Source organism: Falco rusticolus, chromosome 2 (assembly GCF_015220075.1).
Source record: "Falco rusticolus isolate bFalRus1 chromosome 2, bFalRus1.pri, whole genome shotgun sequence".
Lineage (NCBI taxonomy): Eukaryota > Metazoa > Chordata > Aves > Falconiformes > Falconidae > Falco > Falco rusticolus.
In genome coordinates, this window is record NC_051188.1 from 1,362,788 (window position 1) to 1,382,273 (window position 19,486).

A 19,486-nucleotide genomic window follows, 5' to 3' on the forward strand; every position below is an offset into this window, starting at 1 on the left:
CCCTGGCCATGTTGCTTTGCTCCATGCTGGTGGTCCCAGCGTCGCTCTGTGATGCCAATAGGTAGCCTCACCCGTGGGTCCCCTCGATACCGGCCAACTTCTCCTTGCTCCATCCCACTTCAACCTCCCTCCGAAGGGCAGTTGAGGCTACCGGTGAGCCTCACTTTCCTCCTACCCCAGCATTTCGCTGAGCACGGCAGAGCCCTGGACACAAAAACCCAGCAAACCATCGACGCAGGCACTGGGAGGGGAAAGCCAAGATTTACCCATCCCCATCTTCCCCCCGCAACAGCTTTAATTATAGATTTCCAGTAACGCCGAAAAATGAGAAAACTCCCAGCTGTGGCCCAAAACCTGGTTTCTATGGAGATTTACGGAGAGGGAACAGAGGGATAAACAGGTCCAAAGATGCCAAACTTTGTCCAAGGAATATACGGCCGGTGCACAGACCTGGTCCTCGAGTTGTCCCCAAAGCAAGGACGAGCTTCTGGAGGATGAGCCACAGCAGGGTGAGCTTGGAAGGCGGATGCTCAGGAGGGATGGGGGAGTTTTACGCAAACGTCCCTGGGAATGTGACCCCAGCGTTTCCCTCTGGGGATCCCCCTCCATCCCTGATGACCTTTTTGGGGTGCGGCTGCCCTGCTCGGAGAGCAGCAGGTGGGGAAGGCAGCGGCCGGGGTGGCGGGGGCCATGTTCCCACGACTCCTCCGCTCCCGCGAGGTGCTATATTTAAATCAATATTTTCCTGTTTAATCCGACTGCTGCTAAGTCAACAAACAGAGCATGGCAGTGAACATACCTAATTTTCCATCCCGTGCCGGATTCAGCCATGGGGGAAAGAAAGATCCAAGGGGTTGCCAGCCTGACATCCCACTCATACCTTCACCAAGCAGTAAATGGACCCCAAATGGACCCCAAACGCACCCTAAATGCACCCTTGCTCAGTGCCAGGCTGCTGCACATCTCTGTGCATGGGTGTGCACACATGTGCTGCCCATCCTGGCAGCTTATGGGATGCTAAAGGCAGAAAAACTTTGCTGCCTTGAGGTTTTGGGTTTTTTTTCCTGCTTTCTTGAAAGCATCCGTTCTTCCTGCAGCAACCGTGCTGTGTGCCGAAGTGGGACATGCTGCTAACAGCTCTTGGGGAATTAAAAGCCTCATGCCCAGCATCAGACACAAGGTGAAGGAGTTCTTCTGCACCTAGGACAGCTTGCCGGCTCCAGCCCCACGGAGGATTGCTGGACAAGCACCCAGAACAAACAGTCCTGCACCAAGGGAGAACAGCATGTTACCTCTTCCAGCCAGGAGGCGCCGGGCGGCTAAACCCAGCAAACAGCCGGCACAGCAGTGCTCACCTCTGCCAAAGCCACCACCAGACCATGGGGCTGTGGAAAATATCCTGGGAGGATGATGCTGCAGGGATGCCGGTCCCCAGGAGAATATCTTGGGGGGGGAAAATGCTGCATGGATACTAGATCGCAGGAAAATATCTTGGGGGAATGATGCTGCAGGGATGCCCAACCCCAAGAGAGTATCTTGGGGTAGTAAAATATATCTTGGGAGAGAATATTTTGGAGGAGCATCACCACACTTGCCAGACCTCATTTAATCCCTTCCCAGCATCATCTGCTGGAGATGGACACCAGGACAGATGGACCATCACCATGATGCAGGACGGATGCTCCGACAGCCCAAAATCCCCGAGCAGCAATGACCGTTTTCCCAAGCAGACAACCGACCTTGCAATGCCAGCCTTCTCCACTGAGTTGGGGAGGAGGGGGAAAAAAAACCAAAAACGTTCATTTCTTCACCATCGGTCAGGGAGCACGTAAATCTCTGCTCCCTGCCAGCCGTCCCGTTGCCAAGTTATATCCGGTCCTCGATGCTCTTGCTTATAATTAAAGCAACTCCCTTGCAGGGCTCAGTCCCCCTCCACCCCCACCCCCACCCCCGCCAAGGCTGGTGCCATCTGAAATAAAACATCCCAGCTCCACTATATAATAAATCAAAAAGAGAAATAAAAATCCTGGTTTCAGTTATGTTATGGCTGCAGCACAAAGAAATTCAAAAGCAGGAGAGAGATTTGAAGATACAGCTGTGGTGTTGCCCTTAAAAGGGAAAATTCGCACCCTCTTTGCCGAGGCCGGCGGGTTCAAGCAAGGTGAGAAGCAGCATCTCCAGGGCCCAGCCCTGCAGGGTAGCCCACATCCCCAAGGGGATGTTTGGCCAAACTGGGCTTTCGGCACTGCCAGAGCCCAGTGCTGGAGTTGGTAAAAATCCACCTGAAATGATCCCAAAGTGACCAGGGTTGGGGGTCTATTGGGGTGCGGGGTCAGCAGAGCATCCCTGATACCAGGGCACTGTCCCTGGGGCACTGCAGGGAGCTGCCTGAATGAGAAATATCTCTTTATAAATTATGAACCATGTATTATATAAACATAATATATTAATAATTTAGTAAGAGATATTTCTTTATAAAGAAATGTTGCCAGTGCACTGCCTCCCCTCAGCAGTGTCCCCATGTCCCCCAAGGTGCCATCAGCTGTGACCCCGGGGAAGTTTCTTGTTACCTCACTTAATTAGAACGCTCGATGCTTCAACAGCACTTTTCACCCTGAGATTGGAGAAGACAAGCACCTGGCTCTAAAACTGGTACACCAAGCAAAGGTGTGCAAAATTCACCCAAAATTATTTCCAAGGTTGTTTTACGTAGGAGCCAAGAGCTCCCCGTTCTCGGCCACCCATGGCTGTTATCTGACAACAGGACAACAGCCAGAGAAGGAGCTGGATGGGGGCCAGAGCCCCCCAGGAGAGTATTTTGGGGTAATAATACTGCAGGGATGCAGGACCCCGAGATAATATCTTGGGGGGATGATGCTTCAGGTGTGCTGGACCCCAGGAGAACATCTTGGGGGAATAATGCTGTGGGGATACCAGACCCCGGGAGTATATCTTGGGGGGATGATGCTGCAGGGATGCTAGACTCCAGAAGAATCTCTTGGGAGTAATGATGCTGCAGGGATCTGGATTTTGAGAGCATGCAAAGAAGAACACCCCCACTCCACTTGGCTGTGCCCTGGCCAGCAAGGGTTACAGCGCCAGGCTCAGCCCCGGGGACTTCACGCTTGGCTGCCGGCACTGTTGGAAGGGAACAGTCCAGCCTGTCCTCTTAAATCGGCATCGAAGCAGGGCAGAGAGCCCTGCCAGCACCGCTCCACGGGCTCTCGGCAAAGCCCCCGCGGGAATGGGTATTTCTGGGCTTCGCCTGGAGCTATTAAAAGCCCCGTGGGTGCCAGTGCTGTGCCGCAGGAGGAGGTGGCGCTTCCAAGCCCTTCCCGGCACGAACACCCAGAGCAATGGGAACCCAAGTCCATCTTCAAACAACAGCTGAGGGGCAGCAATGCCAAAAACGTGCCCCGGGAAAGACCCCAAAGTACGCAGCCATGCTTTGGGGCCAGCAAACCACCGCTGCATCCCCCAAGCAGCATTAATTCTTCCGCAGACAGGATAAAACTTTACCCATCGATAAAATATACAGTGCACACACAAGAATATTTTTCCTCCTTTTTCTCATGCCACTGGCATGGCAAAGCCCGCGGTCCCGGGTGGAGGGATGGTGATTTTTCACGGGGGGAAATGCCAATTTGCTCAGTAAGGGGTATGACATGGGGAATTCCCAAGCAAAAGGCCCATTTAAGCCCTCCCCACCAAGGAAAATGTAATTTTTCGTTCAGCGTCTCAGGGCCAGCCAACTGCACACCTGTTTACCGAGGCCTTATATAGCATCACTGGGAGACACTATATATAAATACAGCATATTGTATATCTATATATATAAAACCACCTTCCACCAAAATGTGGTGCTATTTAACCTGAAAACTCTGCTTTTCCCACCCAAAATTACCCTTTATTGGGGAATGTTGCACCTACAAATGGGGAGCTCATCCCCTAGGGACCACCAGAAAGGGCTGGGAAGCTCCTGCCCATCCAGCAGCATGTCCTCAGATGGGAATTTGTCCCACTGAGGGACACGTGAGGGACCCCCAAAGCCACCAACACTTTGGAGGAGTCATGTACCCCGTGAAACCAAAGGTGTTTTAGGATGGATGGGCACTTACCACCTGCGGCTTGGTCCTGGGGCTGGTTCGTCGGCGGCCGCGGGCACCGGGGCAGCCGCGGCGGTGGGGCAAGCGGGTGGAGAGCGGGGTCCATCCCCGGGACTGGGGGATGCTTCACCTGAGTTGAGGGCCAGCATGTACCGCTTGGTGACATCCTCCAGCGAAGGAGGCTGGAGGGTTGGGGAGGATTTGCTGGGTGAGCGGCTGGCAGCTGGTGTGGGGAGGTGGCTTTGATGGCCAGAGGGGACAAGCGGCTCAGGGACAGTGATGGGGATGAAAGTGGCGGGCTCACTGGTGTGACGGACATGCTTGGTGGCCGGGCGGCTCTTGGCAAGGACAGCAGGCACCGGCGGCGGTTGGTTTTCCTGGTGAGCTGCACGGTTGGAGCGCTTCTTGGAGCTGCGCCGGGTGATGCGAGGGGACAGCACATCAGCCAACTTTGGATCAAAGCCATAGCTGCAGCCGGTGCCCGGCACTGCTGGCTGTGCCGAGAGGATGGGCTCGCTGCTGGATGGTGGGATGCTGGGCTCCAGCTCACTGATGGCCTCACCAGGACCCTCGAAGGCGCCGGCTGGCAGCTCACCACGGCGGCTGGGGTCACTCAGCGACTTCTTCTTGATGGTCTTGCCGTTGCCCTTCTCATCGATGAGCTTAGCCATGGCGCCGGGCTGGCTGACGATAGTTTGGATGAGGCTGCTGTAGTCCCGCGGCCCATCGCTGCCCAGGGAGAGGTCACTGCCTGCGCTGCCTGCACTGCCTGCAATGGCAGCGGGTTGCGGGATGCCCACCTTGGTGCTCAGCGAGCCCAGGAGATTGCTGTCGACAGAGAAATTCTTCACCTCCTCCGTCACCGAGCATCGCCGGTGGGGCATGGGGTCGCTCAGGGAGCGATAGGGCTCGGTGCCACCCTCACTGCCACCCTCCATCCCATTGGCACTGGCCAAGGGGAACTTACGCCGGCGCCGCAAGCTGCCAGGGGTGCTCGGTGTCTCGGATTTGCCAGCTGGAAGGTCTTCAACCGCTGCTGCCGGGTGAGTGGGCAGTGGCGTTTCGGTGTCGCCAGCTGCTGGCCCAGCACTGGGCAACGTCCAGGCATCCACAGCTTCATGCAGGTCTTGGAAGGGCATCCCCACGGGCTCCGGCTCCGTGACAATGCCCTCATCTGTCACACTCGACTCGTGACCCGATAGCTCCTCCACAGATTTCCTGCGAGCGAGGTTCTCCTTCGACTCTGCTTCCTTCAAACACCGCGTGCTCTCCGCCCGTCCCCGAAGGGTCACGTCCATCGTCCCCATTGGTGCCACCACCTCGGCGCCCTCCACACCTCCACTGTCCTTCTCCTCGGCTGTGAAGCCGTAGTCCTGCTGGGAACCCATCCTGCTGATCTTCTCAAAGACCTGCCTTGCCTCCTGGATGTACTGATCCTGAATAACCATGGGGGGAGCATCCTCATACCCCCGTTGTCCCCCATCCAAAGTCCCCCGGTCCTGGCTGTCAGCAGTGGCCAGGAGGAGCTCAGAGGAGCTCTGCTTCATGGTACTCTGTAGGAAAAGCCGGCGCGACCCTGATTTTTCGGAGCCGGTGAAGGACTTGGTGCGACGCAACGTGGCCGTCAGGTCCTTTAGCGTTGGTCGCTCGCCCGGCGCCCAGCGGCTGGGGGGCTGAGTGGCACCACGACCACCCGGGAGGGGTCGGTGATGCCGGAGCAGCTGTCAGAGCCCATGTCAAGGCCAATCCTCACCCCTTTCTTCTTCACCTTCAGCTCTGAGAGGTCTGATTTGAGGAAGCTGAGGAGCGTCAGGGTCTCGTTGGCAATATCGGGGTTGGACAAGGACTTGCGGTGCTTGTCCCGCTCCCCTTCCAGCCCCGGCTGGTGCAGGCTCTCGCTCCCGAAGTCTGGTTTTGTCTTGGCCATGCCCTGCAGCAGCTTGGGACGGACGCGGACCGCCGGCTGTCCCCATGCCAGGCCATCGCTCGTCCCGAAACTGGGTGACCGACAGACGCCGTAACCTGCCTGGAGAGTCCGCCCTTGGCCGGGCCAACACACGCCGAACTGCTCCTCTTCCTTCAGCGTCTCGGTGCTGGAATACCGGCTGCTGCTCCGTGACCCGCCGGGGCTGCCGAAGGGCGGGATGTTCACCTTGGAGACCCGGGCCACCAGGGGCAGCGGGTGGCGGGGGACCCCCCGCCCGCCGCCCTCGGCCGCGGCCCCGCCGCCCCCCGCCGGGCTCTCCCGGCCGCCGCTCTGCGGCTCCCTGCGGGCGGCGCGGTGCCGGCCGCCGCCCTGCCCGTCGCCCCCGCCGCCCGGCGAGGCGCGGGGGACCGCGGTGCCGCCGCTCCGGCCTCCCCGTTGGCGCGGGGCGATGGGGAGGAGGAGGGCGGCTGCGGTCGCGGCGAGTTATGCCAGGAATGCGGGCCGGGCTCCGGCGGCGCGCCGCGGGGCGAGCGGAGAGCCGGGTGCGGGACGCGGCTGCGGGGCGGAGGCGGCGGGGGAGCTCCCCGGCCGCTCCCGCCGCCGCTCCCGCTCCCCATCCCGCTCCCGCTCCCATTCCCGCTCCCAGCTCCCCCCGGAGGCTGCCGGCAGCTTTCCCCGAAGAGTTTCCGCATCGCCGGGACGCTGGGCCAACGCGGCGGCTCCGCGTTTAACCCCGGGCCCGGCGGCGACGACGGCGGCGGCGGTGGCGGCGGTGGAGCCGGGGACGGCGGCTGAGCCCCGGCATGAACCGGGCCCGCTGGCTCCGGCTCGGTAAAACGAAGCGAAAGCTGCCGTACCGACGGGGCCAGGCTGCCGAAAGCCCGGCCCGGCTGCTGCTCCGCGATCGACGCTGAAACTTTCCTACCCGGGAAGAAGGAGGAGGAGGAGGAGGAGGAGGAGGAAGGCGGGGAGGAGGCGGGCAGGAGCCACCGGCCCGCCGCTACCCCCCGACCGCTGCCCCCCTCCGCCATTGTCTGTCCCCCCCCGCCGCCGCCTCCGCCGCCTCCGCCCGCCCCCCGGCCCCGCCGCCGCGCCCCGGCCCCGGCCCCGCCGCAGGCACCGCCCGGCCCCGCTCCTCCTCCGGGCCGCCAGCGGGCTTCATCCCTCCCGCTTTGTTTCTCTCTCCCTTTTTTTTTTTTTTTTTTTTTTTTGGCTTTTCCTCCTCCCTCACCCCCTGCTTTTTTATTTGTTGCATTCAAATAAACTTTCCTCCCCGGAGGCGTGGTTTCCTCCCGCAGAGGGGGATGGTTGGAGGTTTTGCCCTTTTTTTTTTTTTTTTTGGGGGGGGGGGGGTAGGGCGGGGAAGGCGGCCTCAGAGCTGGCCTCCTGCTCCCAGGCCAAGCGGGCGCGCCTCACATCCCCCCTGCATCCCTTACCCCCCCTGCATCCTTCACCCACCCCCCTGCATCCTTCAACCCCTCGGCATCCTTCATCACCCCCAGCATCCTTCACTCTCCCTCCACCCATCCTTCACCCCCCCCATCCTTCATCTTCCCCTGCCTCCTTCACACACACACCCCATCCTTCACCCCCTTCCCTCCCTCTCCTCCCCCCTCCTTATTTTTTTAGGGGAAAACAGGGTAAGTAAGCAAAAAGTAAGCAAAAATGTGGGTGCCGTTTCCCTTTGCTGTGGATTTCCCCAGCCCCTGCTTTGCAACTCATCTCAAGGAAGGCAGAACACCTTGTTCCCAACTTGCAAAAAGCTCTGGCGATGCACTGCCCCGCCAACAGACTTTCTCGTGGTTTTTTAGCATCACTTGTCAGCGCTTGCTATTTGCAGCCCATAACCTGTTTTCCCCCAAGACAGCAGATTTATCGTTGGGGATGTGAAAAAATGAAGGTGGTGGCTGGGATGGTTGATGGGTGAGCTGGAGCCTTGGCAGAGTGGATGGGTTGGAGAGGTATCCCAGTCACATAAAGGACATTGCTGGTTTTGTTCCAGGGGCCCAAAAACCCTGGTGGTGATTAAACAAAAAAATCCACACCCCCCCATAAATGCATTTTTCAGTTAAAAAGTGCCTCTGGCGATGCCGTGAGATGCACCGCCCCGTCAGGTATTCCTTCCCTGGCTCTCCCTTCCCTGCCTCTGCCCTCCTTCCCTGGTTCCCCCAGGGCTGGGTGTCTCCCAGCTGTAAGGAAGATGTCCCCATGGTGTGTGTGTCCTGTGTTGTGTGTCATCATCCACACCTCCCACCCCAACCCCCCACCCCCAGTCACCTGGTATTCAGGATGGGATTTTGGAAAGAGCCACACGTTTCATCTCCTCTTGGTGCCGTAGGAGCTGATCCTCAGGCCACTGGTGCTGAGCATCTCACAAGCAAAGGAGATGTTTTGAACCACCCACCCCACCTCTAAGGTACCCGGTTGTGCCCATCACCCTGGCTTCTAGGCCTGGTGGTACTGAAGGAACTGCTGACAGGACCCCAGGGCCAGGCAGGATATTGTCAGACCCAAAGTGAGCTCTGTGGGTCCCCCATCCTTGACACCATCCAAATTCGGCAATTCCACCATCAGGGACGTTATTGGGATGTCCTGGAGCTGCTGCATGTCACCACCCAAGCCCACGCTGTCCCTGCAGCCACCACTAGCCTATTTGGGAGTTGCTTATTTCCACCCCCACCCCCACCCCAAAGCTTTATTGTGGTTAAATTTTGGCCAGACACCTCGGTCCCATGGGTGCTATCCAAGCATGGGGTGGTCTGACGGAGCAGGGCTCCTCCATCCCTCCCCGGAGCCGGGGGGGGGGCACCCACAGACCCAGCCGGTTTTCTCCAAATCTAAATATTTTGCGCCCTCTCCTGGGTCCGGATGGCGCGGCCCCGCGACTCCCACCCTGCCACCTTCTTTTTGTCTGGGAACAGACGGGGACAGCAGGCTGGGAATGTCCCACTGGCCACCGCTCTTGCAGCCCCCCCAGCATTTTGCCCTTCCATTGCAGGACCCCAAAAATACATCGGAGGAGATTTTGGGGTGGATGATCCAGCCAAAGGAAAGCCCGGGGCTGGCTTTGCCTCCTCCATCACTTTTTGTGCCCCAACCTGAAGTCGTCACCATGCGTGGCCCTCCCCACCAGGACACGGCCACCGCTCCTGCAAAACCAGGTGCTTTGAGCTAACACCGTTGCAGGATCCCTCTCCGTTCCAGCCCACCATGACGCTGGGATCTTTCGGCATCATCCAAGAGCCGATGGCCACCCTGGGCACCCTCCTCATTTTCACAACAGCAAGGAGCCACACCGCAACCATCCACCCTGGATGCTGGTGAGGTCTTTGGGTGGCCAGGTACCCGAGGAAGATGCCATGTGCTTGCAGGAAGCAGGTCGGGATGAAGCCATGCGTTTGGCTAGGTGCAGGCAGCCAAGCCAGAGGGATGCTCATCTCTGGAGATCTGAAGCTAATTGCTTAAATCAACTTAGACATTATTAATATGCACAGACAACCTGTGAGAAATGCAGCAAACCTGTTACCCATATATATATATATATATGAATGTATGCATACTACGTATATGGACATACACTATATAGATATGTATAGTCTATTCAGGGTGGAGAATACCTGAGCTGCACAGCCTGTGCTGGGCTACAAACTTTCCCCTGCTTGGATGTATTATATGTAGGTAAATATAGTGGGTATATATTTATGTGTACATATCCATCTGAAAAAGGAGGGGAGGTTTATTCTATACATCCTATACATTATTAAAGAAGACTCGCAGAGTGATTAGTGGTACGTCCACCCCGCACCTTGTAAGCAAACCCCTGTCTGCCTGGAGGGAGCAATGTCCTGATGGAGGCTGCGGAGAGCAAAGCTCAAGCGCCAGCCCCGTGCAGGGGCGGTGGAGAGGCCAAGCCAACGGTGGGATGCGCGGTGACATGGCCGAGGACACCGAGTGTCTCAGTGGCATGTGTTTCCTGTCTCCAGGTGTGCTGGCTCTGATTTTGGTGGATCCTGGTTAGGAGGTGACAGCAGGGCACCCAGGACGGGTCAGATTTGGGGTGCTGGCCTAAGCGGAGAGCTGGACCCAGATGATACTGAAAGTCCCCAGGAAGGTGACAATCCTGGCTGGCTTGTGACTAACCCAGCCCATGGTCATCGTTTTGGGTGGGAAATCCAGCATGGATGTCCCAGTTGCCCTTATGTCCCTCTTCCCAGTTCTCAGTCTGGCCAGGGGCGCTCTCCCACCATTTTGCAGCACCAGTGGACCCATGCATCTTACTGGTGTGTCCATGTTCTGGGAACTGGGGGATAGGGATTGTCCCAGGATTACCCCAAAAAACATCTGTGATGCTGTTCTTCAGCTGGAGAAACACATCCCCATTTTCCACAGACAGGTCCTAGTTAAACTAAACCCTCCCCGCCTTTGCATGGCCCCCTTGGGGAATCTTTAAATCAGAAGGGGGAGAAACTGCCACCCAGCAGCTCGCCCTGAGCCAGGGACGATATCCTCCATGGTCCCACCATTTTCTCCATGATCCCGCCAGTAGTTCTTATTGCATCAGTGGCTTGGACACCAAGGAAATGCGGCGCTGAGCTGCTCAAACTGAGCGACTGAGCCAGAGAGAGGACACTGGATCTGTGCTGTGCTGGGGTTAATACTGTGCCGCTGCAGGCTTGAGGTGGGATGAAAGTACTGAAAGCTTGGGAAGATGCCATCCTCCTGTCCTCCAGCGTGTGTCCAGCTGACGCCATCTCTGCTCCATGGAGCTTAAAGCCAAAATTGCTCTATGCCTGGTCTTGGTGACACTGAAGTGGCCCTTCTCCTCACTTAGGATCCATAGGTAATGCAGTGGTCATGCCGCCACTTGGAGCTCATCTTGTCAAGGAGGTAACGGGTGCTCTCGCGAAACTTGCGTTGGGTGAAATAGAAGAGGATGGGGTCAAGGACACTGTTCATGCTGGCAAATGGACGTGTGCACTTGTAGGCGATGGCAAAAGCCTGTAGAGCCGGACAGGGCAGTCCGGGTGAGGAACGGACTATCAGGTAGATGGTCTTGGTGAGGTGGAAGGGGAAGAAACTGATGGAGAAGACGATGACCACAATGATGATCATACGTACGGCTTTGCCCTTCCTCTTGTGTACTGCCAAGCCAATCAGCTCGTCCTTCTGGCACAGGATCCGGGCCATGTTGCAGTAGCAGGCAAGGATTGCCATGAAAGGCAGCAAGAAGCCGGTGACAGTGAGGGTGATGCCGTAGGGGAAGTAGGCAGTGGAGCGATCCGGTGGACTCAGGTCGTAGCAGACAGTACGGTTCCTCTGGGTGCCGGTGGAAGCAAAGACAAAGGTGGGCAGGCACTGGGCAATGACAATGAACCACACTGCAGCGCACACCAGCCACGTCAGCTTCTTCCCCTTCTTCTTGTGCCATGAGGCCAAGGGGTGGCAGATGCCCAGGTACCGCTGGATGCTGATGCAGGTGAGGAAGAGGATGCTGCCGTGTAGGTTGGTGTAGAACTGGAAGCGGACAAATTTGCAGGTGAAGTCCCCAAAAGGCCAATAATCCTTCTGGGTGTAGTTGTAGATGAGGAGTGGGAGGGAACAGACATAGAGCAGATCAGCTGTGGCCAGGTTCAGCATGTAGATCATGGTGCGGCTGAGTGCTTTACGGGCCACCCAGATCTGCCCTATGACCACTGCGTTCAAGGGCAACCCCACCATGAACACCACCGAGTAGACCAGGGGCAACAAGACCTGCTTGAACTCCTCGTGGAAGGTGCATGAGTTTCTCCCAGTGGCCACAAGGATTGTCAAGTTGGCCATGCTGGTGGTCCCCACTGTTGATGTCCTCTCTGCTGGTGTGGGCCCTCAGCAGTACCTGCAAATGACAAAGGGGACAGTTGGTGACTTGGCCACGTGGTGTCACATCCAGGTACAGGGCAGGATGAATCTGGACTGGTGTGTGCAAACCCCACAGCACCACCCTTCTGGGTCAGGGCATCCCCTGCTATCCATACAGGCTGGGGGATGCAGGGATGGAGAGCAGCCCTGCGGAGAAGGGCTTGGGGGTGCTGGGGGATGAAAAGCTGGACATGACCCGGCAATGTGCGCTCACAGCCCAGAAAGCCGCCCGTGCCCTGGGCTGCATCCCCAGCAGCGTGGCCGGCAGGGCGAGGGAGGGGGCTCTGCCCCTCTGCTCCCCTCTGCTGAGACCCCCCCACAGTGCTGCGTCCAGCTCGGGGGTCCTCAGCATCAGAAGGACACGGACCTGTCGGAGCGGGCCCAGAGGAGGCCACGGAGCTGGTCAGAGGGCTGGAGCCCCTCTGCTGTGGGGACAGGCTGGGAGAGCTGGGGCTGTGCAGCCTGGGGAGGAGAAGGCTGCGGGGAGACCTTAGAGCAGCTGCCAGTGCCTGGAGGGGCCGACAGGAAAGCTGGGGAGGGGCTTTGGGCAAGGGCAGGGAGTGGTGGGACAGGGGGGAATGGCTTGAAGCTGAGAGAGGGGAGATTTAGGTTGGACATGAGGAAGAAACCCTTCCCCGTGAGGGCGGCGAGGCGCTGGCCCAGGCTGCCCAGAGCAGCTGTGGGTGCCCCATCCCTGGCAGGGCTCAAGGCCAGGCTGGACGGGGCTGGGAGCAGCCTGGGCTGCGGGGAGGGGGCCCTGCCCGGGGCAGGGGGTGGGACTGGCTGGTCTTGAAGGTCCCTTCCAGCCCAAACTGTTCTATGATCCTATGATTCTAAACCATGAGGATGGATCAGGAAAGTGAAGGTGGATGGAGCGGGACTGTGTGAGGTGGTGGCACAGGACAGTGTGGTGGGGTCATGGGGTGACAACCATCTCAGCTCTGCTTCCCCTGACACTTATATCCCATGGAAAGGCTTGCACAAGGCCAAACCACCCTCACCCCGGTACGGGAGAGGAGAAGACGGCTCCCCGCTCCTCTGCAGGGGGTGCCAAAGGCCCGCAGCCAGCCACCCCCGCGGGCTCTGCCACCCGCACCGAGCCCGGCGCGACCCACCGGTGTTTCGTGGTTACTTTCGTCCTCGAATCGGGGCTGCTGGTGCTCTGGTCCCAGAGGTTTTCGGTTTTTTGGGCTAAGAGAGCCCATCCACGTGCCCCCGGGGCTGCTCGGAGCCGGGGAAGGGGCCGCCTGCTTTTCTTAGGGGCTGGGACTAGTGCGAAACAGACGATGCTACGGCAGGGAGAGCGCCCCGACCCCAGCCCTGTCACTTGGCCGAAGCCCTCGCGGTGCCACCCACGGGTGCTACATGAGTCCAGGCTGCCGCAGCCGTGGGCAGAGCTGCTTCTCCTCCCTCCTCTTGCTTCACCCCCGGCTGGCAGACCTGTCCGGCACCCTGGGGGGCTGCGCCCGCAGCCCCCGCCTGCCTCGGTTCAGCCCCTCTACCCGGCAGGGGTGAGCTTGCCTGGAAATTAGGGGGGAACAGTGTCCCCACAGCGGGTGGGAAGGGGAACTGAGGCACGGAGAGGGGATGGGTGCTGAGCTCCAGCCAGGCGCACGGGGCAGAGGGGACCAGCAGGGGGACACACAAGTCCACGGGCCACCACCGTAGTGGTCCCATTTTGGGGTCTTTGGGGATTTCTCAGCCCCAGAGCACAGCACAGCCATGGGGCCAGCTTGGCGAGAGAGCTGGGGAAACACACAAGGCTCTCCCACTTTTGGAGGTGCTCTGGGCTTATAGATCAGTCCCCCCTGCTCTCCCTGCTGCCACATATCCCTCCTCTAGTCCTGGCAACCTCCTGAGGCTTCTGCACCCAGCTGAGCCTGGCACCCCCCTGTGCCCCTCAAACCCCCTCAAACCCTGCCTATCCCCCCTGGCACCCCACTGAACTCTCTGCACCACCACCACCCCCCACCCCCCCGAGCCCCCTGGCACCCCCTGAGCTCCCCGCACACCACTGAGCCCCCTGCTCCCTGCTGAGCCCCCCTGTACCCCACTGAGTCCCTCTGGCACCCCACTGCACCCCACTGTCACCCCAGCTCCAGACTGTCCCAGCACCCACCTCCACCACCCCCAAGCCAAGAAGTGCCCCAGGCCTGTGGGCTGCCCTATCCCAAGGGATGCCCCCCCCCCCCCCCAGTCCTCCCCCGGGGACCCAAACCTGGTGCAGCACCCACCCAGCCCCCACCCTGGGCATCCACAGGAGCCTCTGCCACCCCCTGTGTGCTCACAGGAGCACCACTGTGGCACTGTGGGCAAGGTGGCAGGCAAGAGGGTTCCTGGGAGCACGTCTTACCTTCTGGGGTGTCACAGGGTGCCAGGGGGTGCCACTGGGTGCTGGGACCCACTGCTCTGCCCAGCACCCAGGCACATCTGCCACCCTGGCATGCCACACTTGCCCTGTTGAGTGACACTTCCCCTTTCCACCCAGTGGCAGCACCCTGACACAATGGGGAACAGAAACCTGGGTGGCCGGCTGGGCCCTGTGCTGCACAGCACTGTGGGCGCTGCATGGCACAGCATGGCAGGGTGGACACTGCAAGACAGGGCACCGTGCGTGGCACTTGGCGCTGCACAGCAGGGCGGGCACCACAGCGCACTGCGTGGCACAGCACGGCACACAACGCGTGGCACTGCACAGCAGGGTGGGCATTGCACTACACCACGCCACGTGGCACAGCACGGCATGGCACATCACGGCTATGCGGGTATGGCATGGCACGGCACAGCCCGTGCCTGCAACTCCACCACGGCTCCACACTGCATGCATCCACCCCCATGCCCTACACATACATGCTATACACACATATGCAGCCTCCATACACATGCAGACACGCATGTGCACAGCCCCATGGACATGTCTCATGTGTGTGCACAGACACGCACCCCCCCTACACCCATGTTGCCCCCTGAAAAGAGTTGTACCCAGACACTGTGGGACATCTAGAGCTGGCACCAGGGCAGGGGATGCACCCCAGACTTGGCTGGGGGGATGCCAGGATGCAGCTGCATAAGGCCACCAGCCATGTCACCAGACAGATGAATTTTGGAGTCTTTCCCCCCATTTTAGGGGGTTTGGCTCCATTTTTGGCTCCTTCCAAGGGTGGGCATCTGAGGCAGATGCGGGGGACAGGGAGGTCACCTGGCATGATGGCACCAAAAGAAGGAAGGTGCTCCAGTTGCCTTGTCTCATCTTGCTGCAGACACATAAGAGAAATTAAGGCACAGGTGCTGCATCTGAAGTGAACCAGTGTGGCTCATGCCCCATTTTAACAGCTTTTTTCCCCAAAATACCCCTTGGAGGGGTGTTTGTAGGGGTTGCTAAGGGACATGCCCAAGACTACACAGGCCGTCGGTGGCAGAGGACAGCTGCAGCCAGATCTGAGCCAAAAATGCAATGATCAGCCGAAAAACAAGGCACCACCCCCAATGGCAAATGAGCAAGAAAATCTCTTTGTGAGAGAGAAATGGGGCACTAAACCCCAGTGCTGCCAGGGTGAGAGGGATAGGAAAGCTGGAGGAGAGGAGGAAAAATTCTTCCCGATCCCAGGAAAAACCCAGCTGTGGGAGTCACTAGGCACAACCTTTCTATTAGACGCTAAAGGATCCCTACCCCAGCTGTACTCGCTGCCTGCAGCTGCCTGTAACCCTACAATCACAGCCTGCCATCACCCATAAAGTGCCACTACTTCCAGTTAATGAAACCATATCAAGACACTTGGCCTCATGCTGCTGCGGTGCCCTGGCACGTCCCCAGGTCATGATCTGGCCTGGCAGATTATCCAAAAAGTCCCTTTTTTTCACCCCCCAAAACCAGCACAGGAGTCCCTGCCAGCCCTTGGGGTGATGGGGTGGGTGCCCTCTGCGCTCAGCCTCCCCTAAAAGAAGACATCCATGGGTTTATGGAGCTGGTCCTGGTGCCCTGACGCCACGGTGGTGGGCACCAGGTGAAATCCATTGTGAAATGAGATTTGGGGGGGTGGGGAAGGGGGTGCCCGTGGTGTTGGGGTGCTCTGTAAGATATCACCCTTATCCCAGGGATTTCAGGTGCCTGCGGAGGAGGAACAGGGTTAAGAAGAAGTAGGGCTGCTCTGTGGCCAGACAGGGAAGAGGGTAAAAATAAGCACTGGCTCCACTCACCAGCAGCCGTGAGCTTCCCCCGGCACGTGCCAGCGCGGCTTCACCTCGCTCCGAGCCCTTTGCTTTCAAACCATCTCGTGCAGGGCCTTCTTTAGTGAAATTAGCTTTAATTAACACCCTGTTATTAATATGAAGAGGATTTCTGCAAGTTTGCTGGAGTGGGGAAAGATTTTGGCTGCTGCTGCCCTCAGATAGGGTATGGGGGATGGCTTCCCCCTTGGAAACCTTCCTTCTTGGTTCCTCCTGCCCTGGGAGGAGACCATGGTGGGGACATCTTGGTGGCTTGTGGTAGGGCTGGGATGGTGGAGATGCAAACAAAAGCTCCAGCTCAGCAGGTTTCAAAGGGGATGAAAGGGGGAGTGCTCCTGCCCCACGTATCACTTGGTCAGAGCCATACTGTCCCTGTCCCTAAACAGCTCCTGGCTGGTCTCAGAACATCTCCAGGTGGCCATGGACACGACCTGTCTGCCCTGGGGTGGTTGGGGACCAAAGCTTGGATGTTTTAAGGGAAATCTCCATTTACAGAAGCCTGAAGGTATAACAGTGTGGACAAATTGGGACAACATTGGGCATTTTTGGATGCTCAGCATGGACTCGTGGGGCCAAGTGCAAGGGTGGTGTCTCCCATAATGCCAGGTGGCTCTGCCACCGATGTGCTCTGTCTTTGGGTGACACCTCCCCACGCTTTGGTGCCCCATCCCTAAAGTAAATCGACGAACATCTCAGGGGTGCCCTGAGCAAGCCAGGCAGCATTTTCCTGCTGGAATCGGGAGATGCTGGGGATGAGGAAGGTGCAGTGAGTTGGCCTGGTCTCAGCTGACAGCACTGAGGTTCTGACTGGGCTTGTATAATAAATCCATACACATATACACACAAACATACAGGCACATGTACAGCCACATGTTCACCCACATGTACATACGTATGCATAAACATATATAGAAGCATATACACTTCTCCATATAAATATATCTCTATACCTGCATATACCTCTATACATATATATGGCTGTACACACACATACATTTCTCTACACATATATATAGAAATACATGTCTCCATTCACACACACATATATACAAACTTCTATACCTATATACACAAATGTCTCTGACACATGCACTCGCAGACGTGTATATACATAACTCTATCCACATATATACAAATATATTTATGCTTCTCTACACATGTCTATGCACACATGCTCGTATATAAATATATATTGACACCTCTGTATGTATATATGTACAGATACATATAGATGTATATAAAAAGGCAGAGTCCAGGCTCCTGGCACCCAAAGCACAGACACCAGGGAAGACCAAGTCCCTTGAGCAGATTTGGGGCCACTCTGCTTGCAACGCCACCTCTGGCACGGGGCTGTATCCCTAACAGATGCCCTCAGAGATGTAGGTGCATCCCAGCACACCCCAGGCCGTGGGAGCAGAGGGACCGGGGTGAATGCCCCCCCCCTGAGCTTAGCACCATCCCTGCCGTGGGGACCCTGGTGTGATTTTAAACTCTGCCCCGCGGTAGAAGCTGCTAAACCTCCCTAAAAGCAAGTCCAGCAGCTACTGTCTGGGGGGGCTTTGGGACCACCCCAATGCCCCCCCCAAACCACCGATGCTCTCTGGATTTGATCCCACCCTCTCCAGTTCTGCCTCATCCTGCCCAGTTCGATCTGATCTGCTCGGGTCCAATCCTGCCTGGTTCAGTCTCATCTGCTTGGGCAGATCCTGCCCAGTCTGGCCCCCTCCTGCCCTGGTGTGTTCTGACCTGCTCAGGCCCAATCCTGCACTGTTCAGTCTGACCCCCTCAGGTCCCATCCTGCCTGGTTCAGTCTGACCTCCTCGGGTCCCATCCTGCCTGGTTCGGTCTGACCCCCTTGGGTCCCATCCTGCCTGGGTTGGTCTGACCCCCTCGGGTCCCATCCTGCCTGGTTCAGTCTGACCCCCTCAGGTCCCATCCTGCCTGGTTCGGTCTGACCCCCTTGGGTCCCATCCTGCCTGGGTTGGTCTGACCCCCTCGGGTCCCGTCCTGCCCGGTTCAGTCTGACCTCCTCGGGTCCCATCCTGCCTGGTTCAGTCTGACCCCCTCGGGTCCCATCCTGCCTGGTTCAGTCTGACCTCCTCGGGTCCCATCCTGCCTGGTTCAGTCTGACCCCCTCGGGTCCCGTCCTGCCCGGTTCAGTCTGACCCCTTTGGGTCCCATCCTGCCTGGGTTGGTCTATCCCATTCAGGTCCCATCCTGCCCAGTTCAGTCTGACCCTCGGGTCTCATCCTGACTGTGTTTTATCTGACCTGCTCGGGCCCGATCCTGCCCGGTCTGGGTCCATCCTGCCCTATCCTGTCTGACCCTTTTGGGCCTGATCCTGCCCCATTCAGTTCGACCCACTCGGGTCCCATCCTGCCCAGTGCAATCTGACCCTTTCGGGCCTGATCCTGCCCCATTCAGTTCGACCCACTCAGGTCCCATCCTGCCCAGTTGAGCCCCATCTTGCCTGGTTCACTATGACCCACTCAGGTCCCATCCCGCCCAGTTCAGTCTGACCAATTTAGGTCTGATACTGCCCAGTTCAGTTGGACCCTCTTGGGTCCCATCCTGCCCAGTCCAGCCCCATCCTGCCTGGTTTGCTGTGGCCTTCTTGGGTCCCATTCTGCCCCAGCTCCACCTGACCCTTTTGTGTCCCACCCTGCCCGGTTCGGTCTGACTCTCTCGGGTCCCATCCTGCCCAGTCCAGCCCCATCCCGGGCGGTTCACTCTGACCCCCTCGGGTCTTCTCCTGCCCCGGTTCGGTGGGGCCCGTCCCCCCCGTACGCGGCACTTACCGGCAGCGGGATGCGCTGGGGCAGCAGCGGCGCCCAGCACCCGGGGCCGCCCCGCTGCCGCCCGCCAGCCCCGCTCCGCCCCGGGGCCGCCCCGCTCCGCCCCGCTCCGGCCGGGCACCTGCGGGAGGATCCCGGGGGGGGCTGCGGAAGGGGCACGGCTGGACTGGGGCGGGGGGAAGATCTGGGAAACAACATGGGGGGGGGGGGGGCGGGGGAAGCCATGCACGCATCTGGCTTGGCATCACGGGCAAACATCTGTATTAAATAGGGTGTCGGGGGGCTTCCCGCAACACCAACAGTGGGGCTGATGGGATTGGCAGGGTGGGATGGATGCTCACCGGCCAACAGCGGGATTGTCCGGAGGCTGGGAGCTGCCGGAGCCCTCGGTGGGTGGCTGGGTGGCCGGGACAGGGTGTCCCCCCCGTCCCTGGGTCTCAGCCGAAGGGGTCGGTGGCTTCGGTACTCATTAACCCGGCAGTCAAGCCTCTGCGCTTCCTGAGCAGGGCTATTAGAGAGCAATAAGAAAAGGA

At 58.6% G+C, this 19,486-nt stretch overlaps 2 protein-coding genes across 3 annotated transcripts in view; both read right to left on the bottom strand.

The window, feature by feature from the left end:
- Positions 1–7,064, bottom strand: part of ARHGEF17 (Rho guanine nucleotide exchange factor 17) — a 36,234-nt gene extending 29,170 nt beyond the window's left edge. The window contains 4 exon segments of the mRNA XM_037377952.1: positions 1,201–1,217; positions 4,172–5,797; positions 5,800–6,295; positions 6,349–7,064. Coding sequence (XP_037233849.1) covers positions 1,201–1,217; positions 4,172–5,797; positions 5,800–6,295; positions 6,349–7,064 — 2,855 coding nt within the window.
- A 2,685-nt stretch (positions 7,065–9,749) lies between these two features.
- On the bottom strand, positions 9,750–19,036 carry P2RY6 (pyrimidinergic receptor P2Y6). 2 transcript variants are annotated; one of them, XM_037378454.1, is made up of 2 exons: positions 18,957–19,036; positions 9,750–11,908 (listed from the first exon to the last, which is right to left on the bottom strand). In XM_037378454.1, exon 2 carries the CDS (start codon positions 11,851–11,853, stop codon positions 10,861–10,863), a length of 993 nt encoding a protein of 330 aa, XP_037234351.1. In that variant the 5' UTR covers positions 11,854–11,908; positions 18,957–19,036; the 3' UTR covers positions 9,750–10,860. The 2 variants fall into 2 exon arrangements, with proteins under 2 accessions (XP_037234351.1, XP_037234350.1); XM_037378453.1 differs by lacking the exon at positions 18,957–19,036 and adding an exon at positions 14,285–14,373.
- Positions 19,037–19,486: the final 450 nt, after the last annotated feature.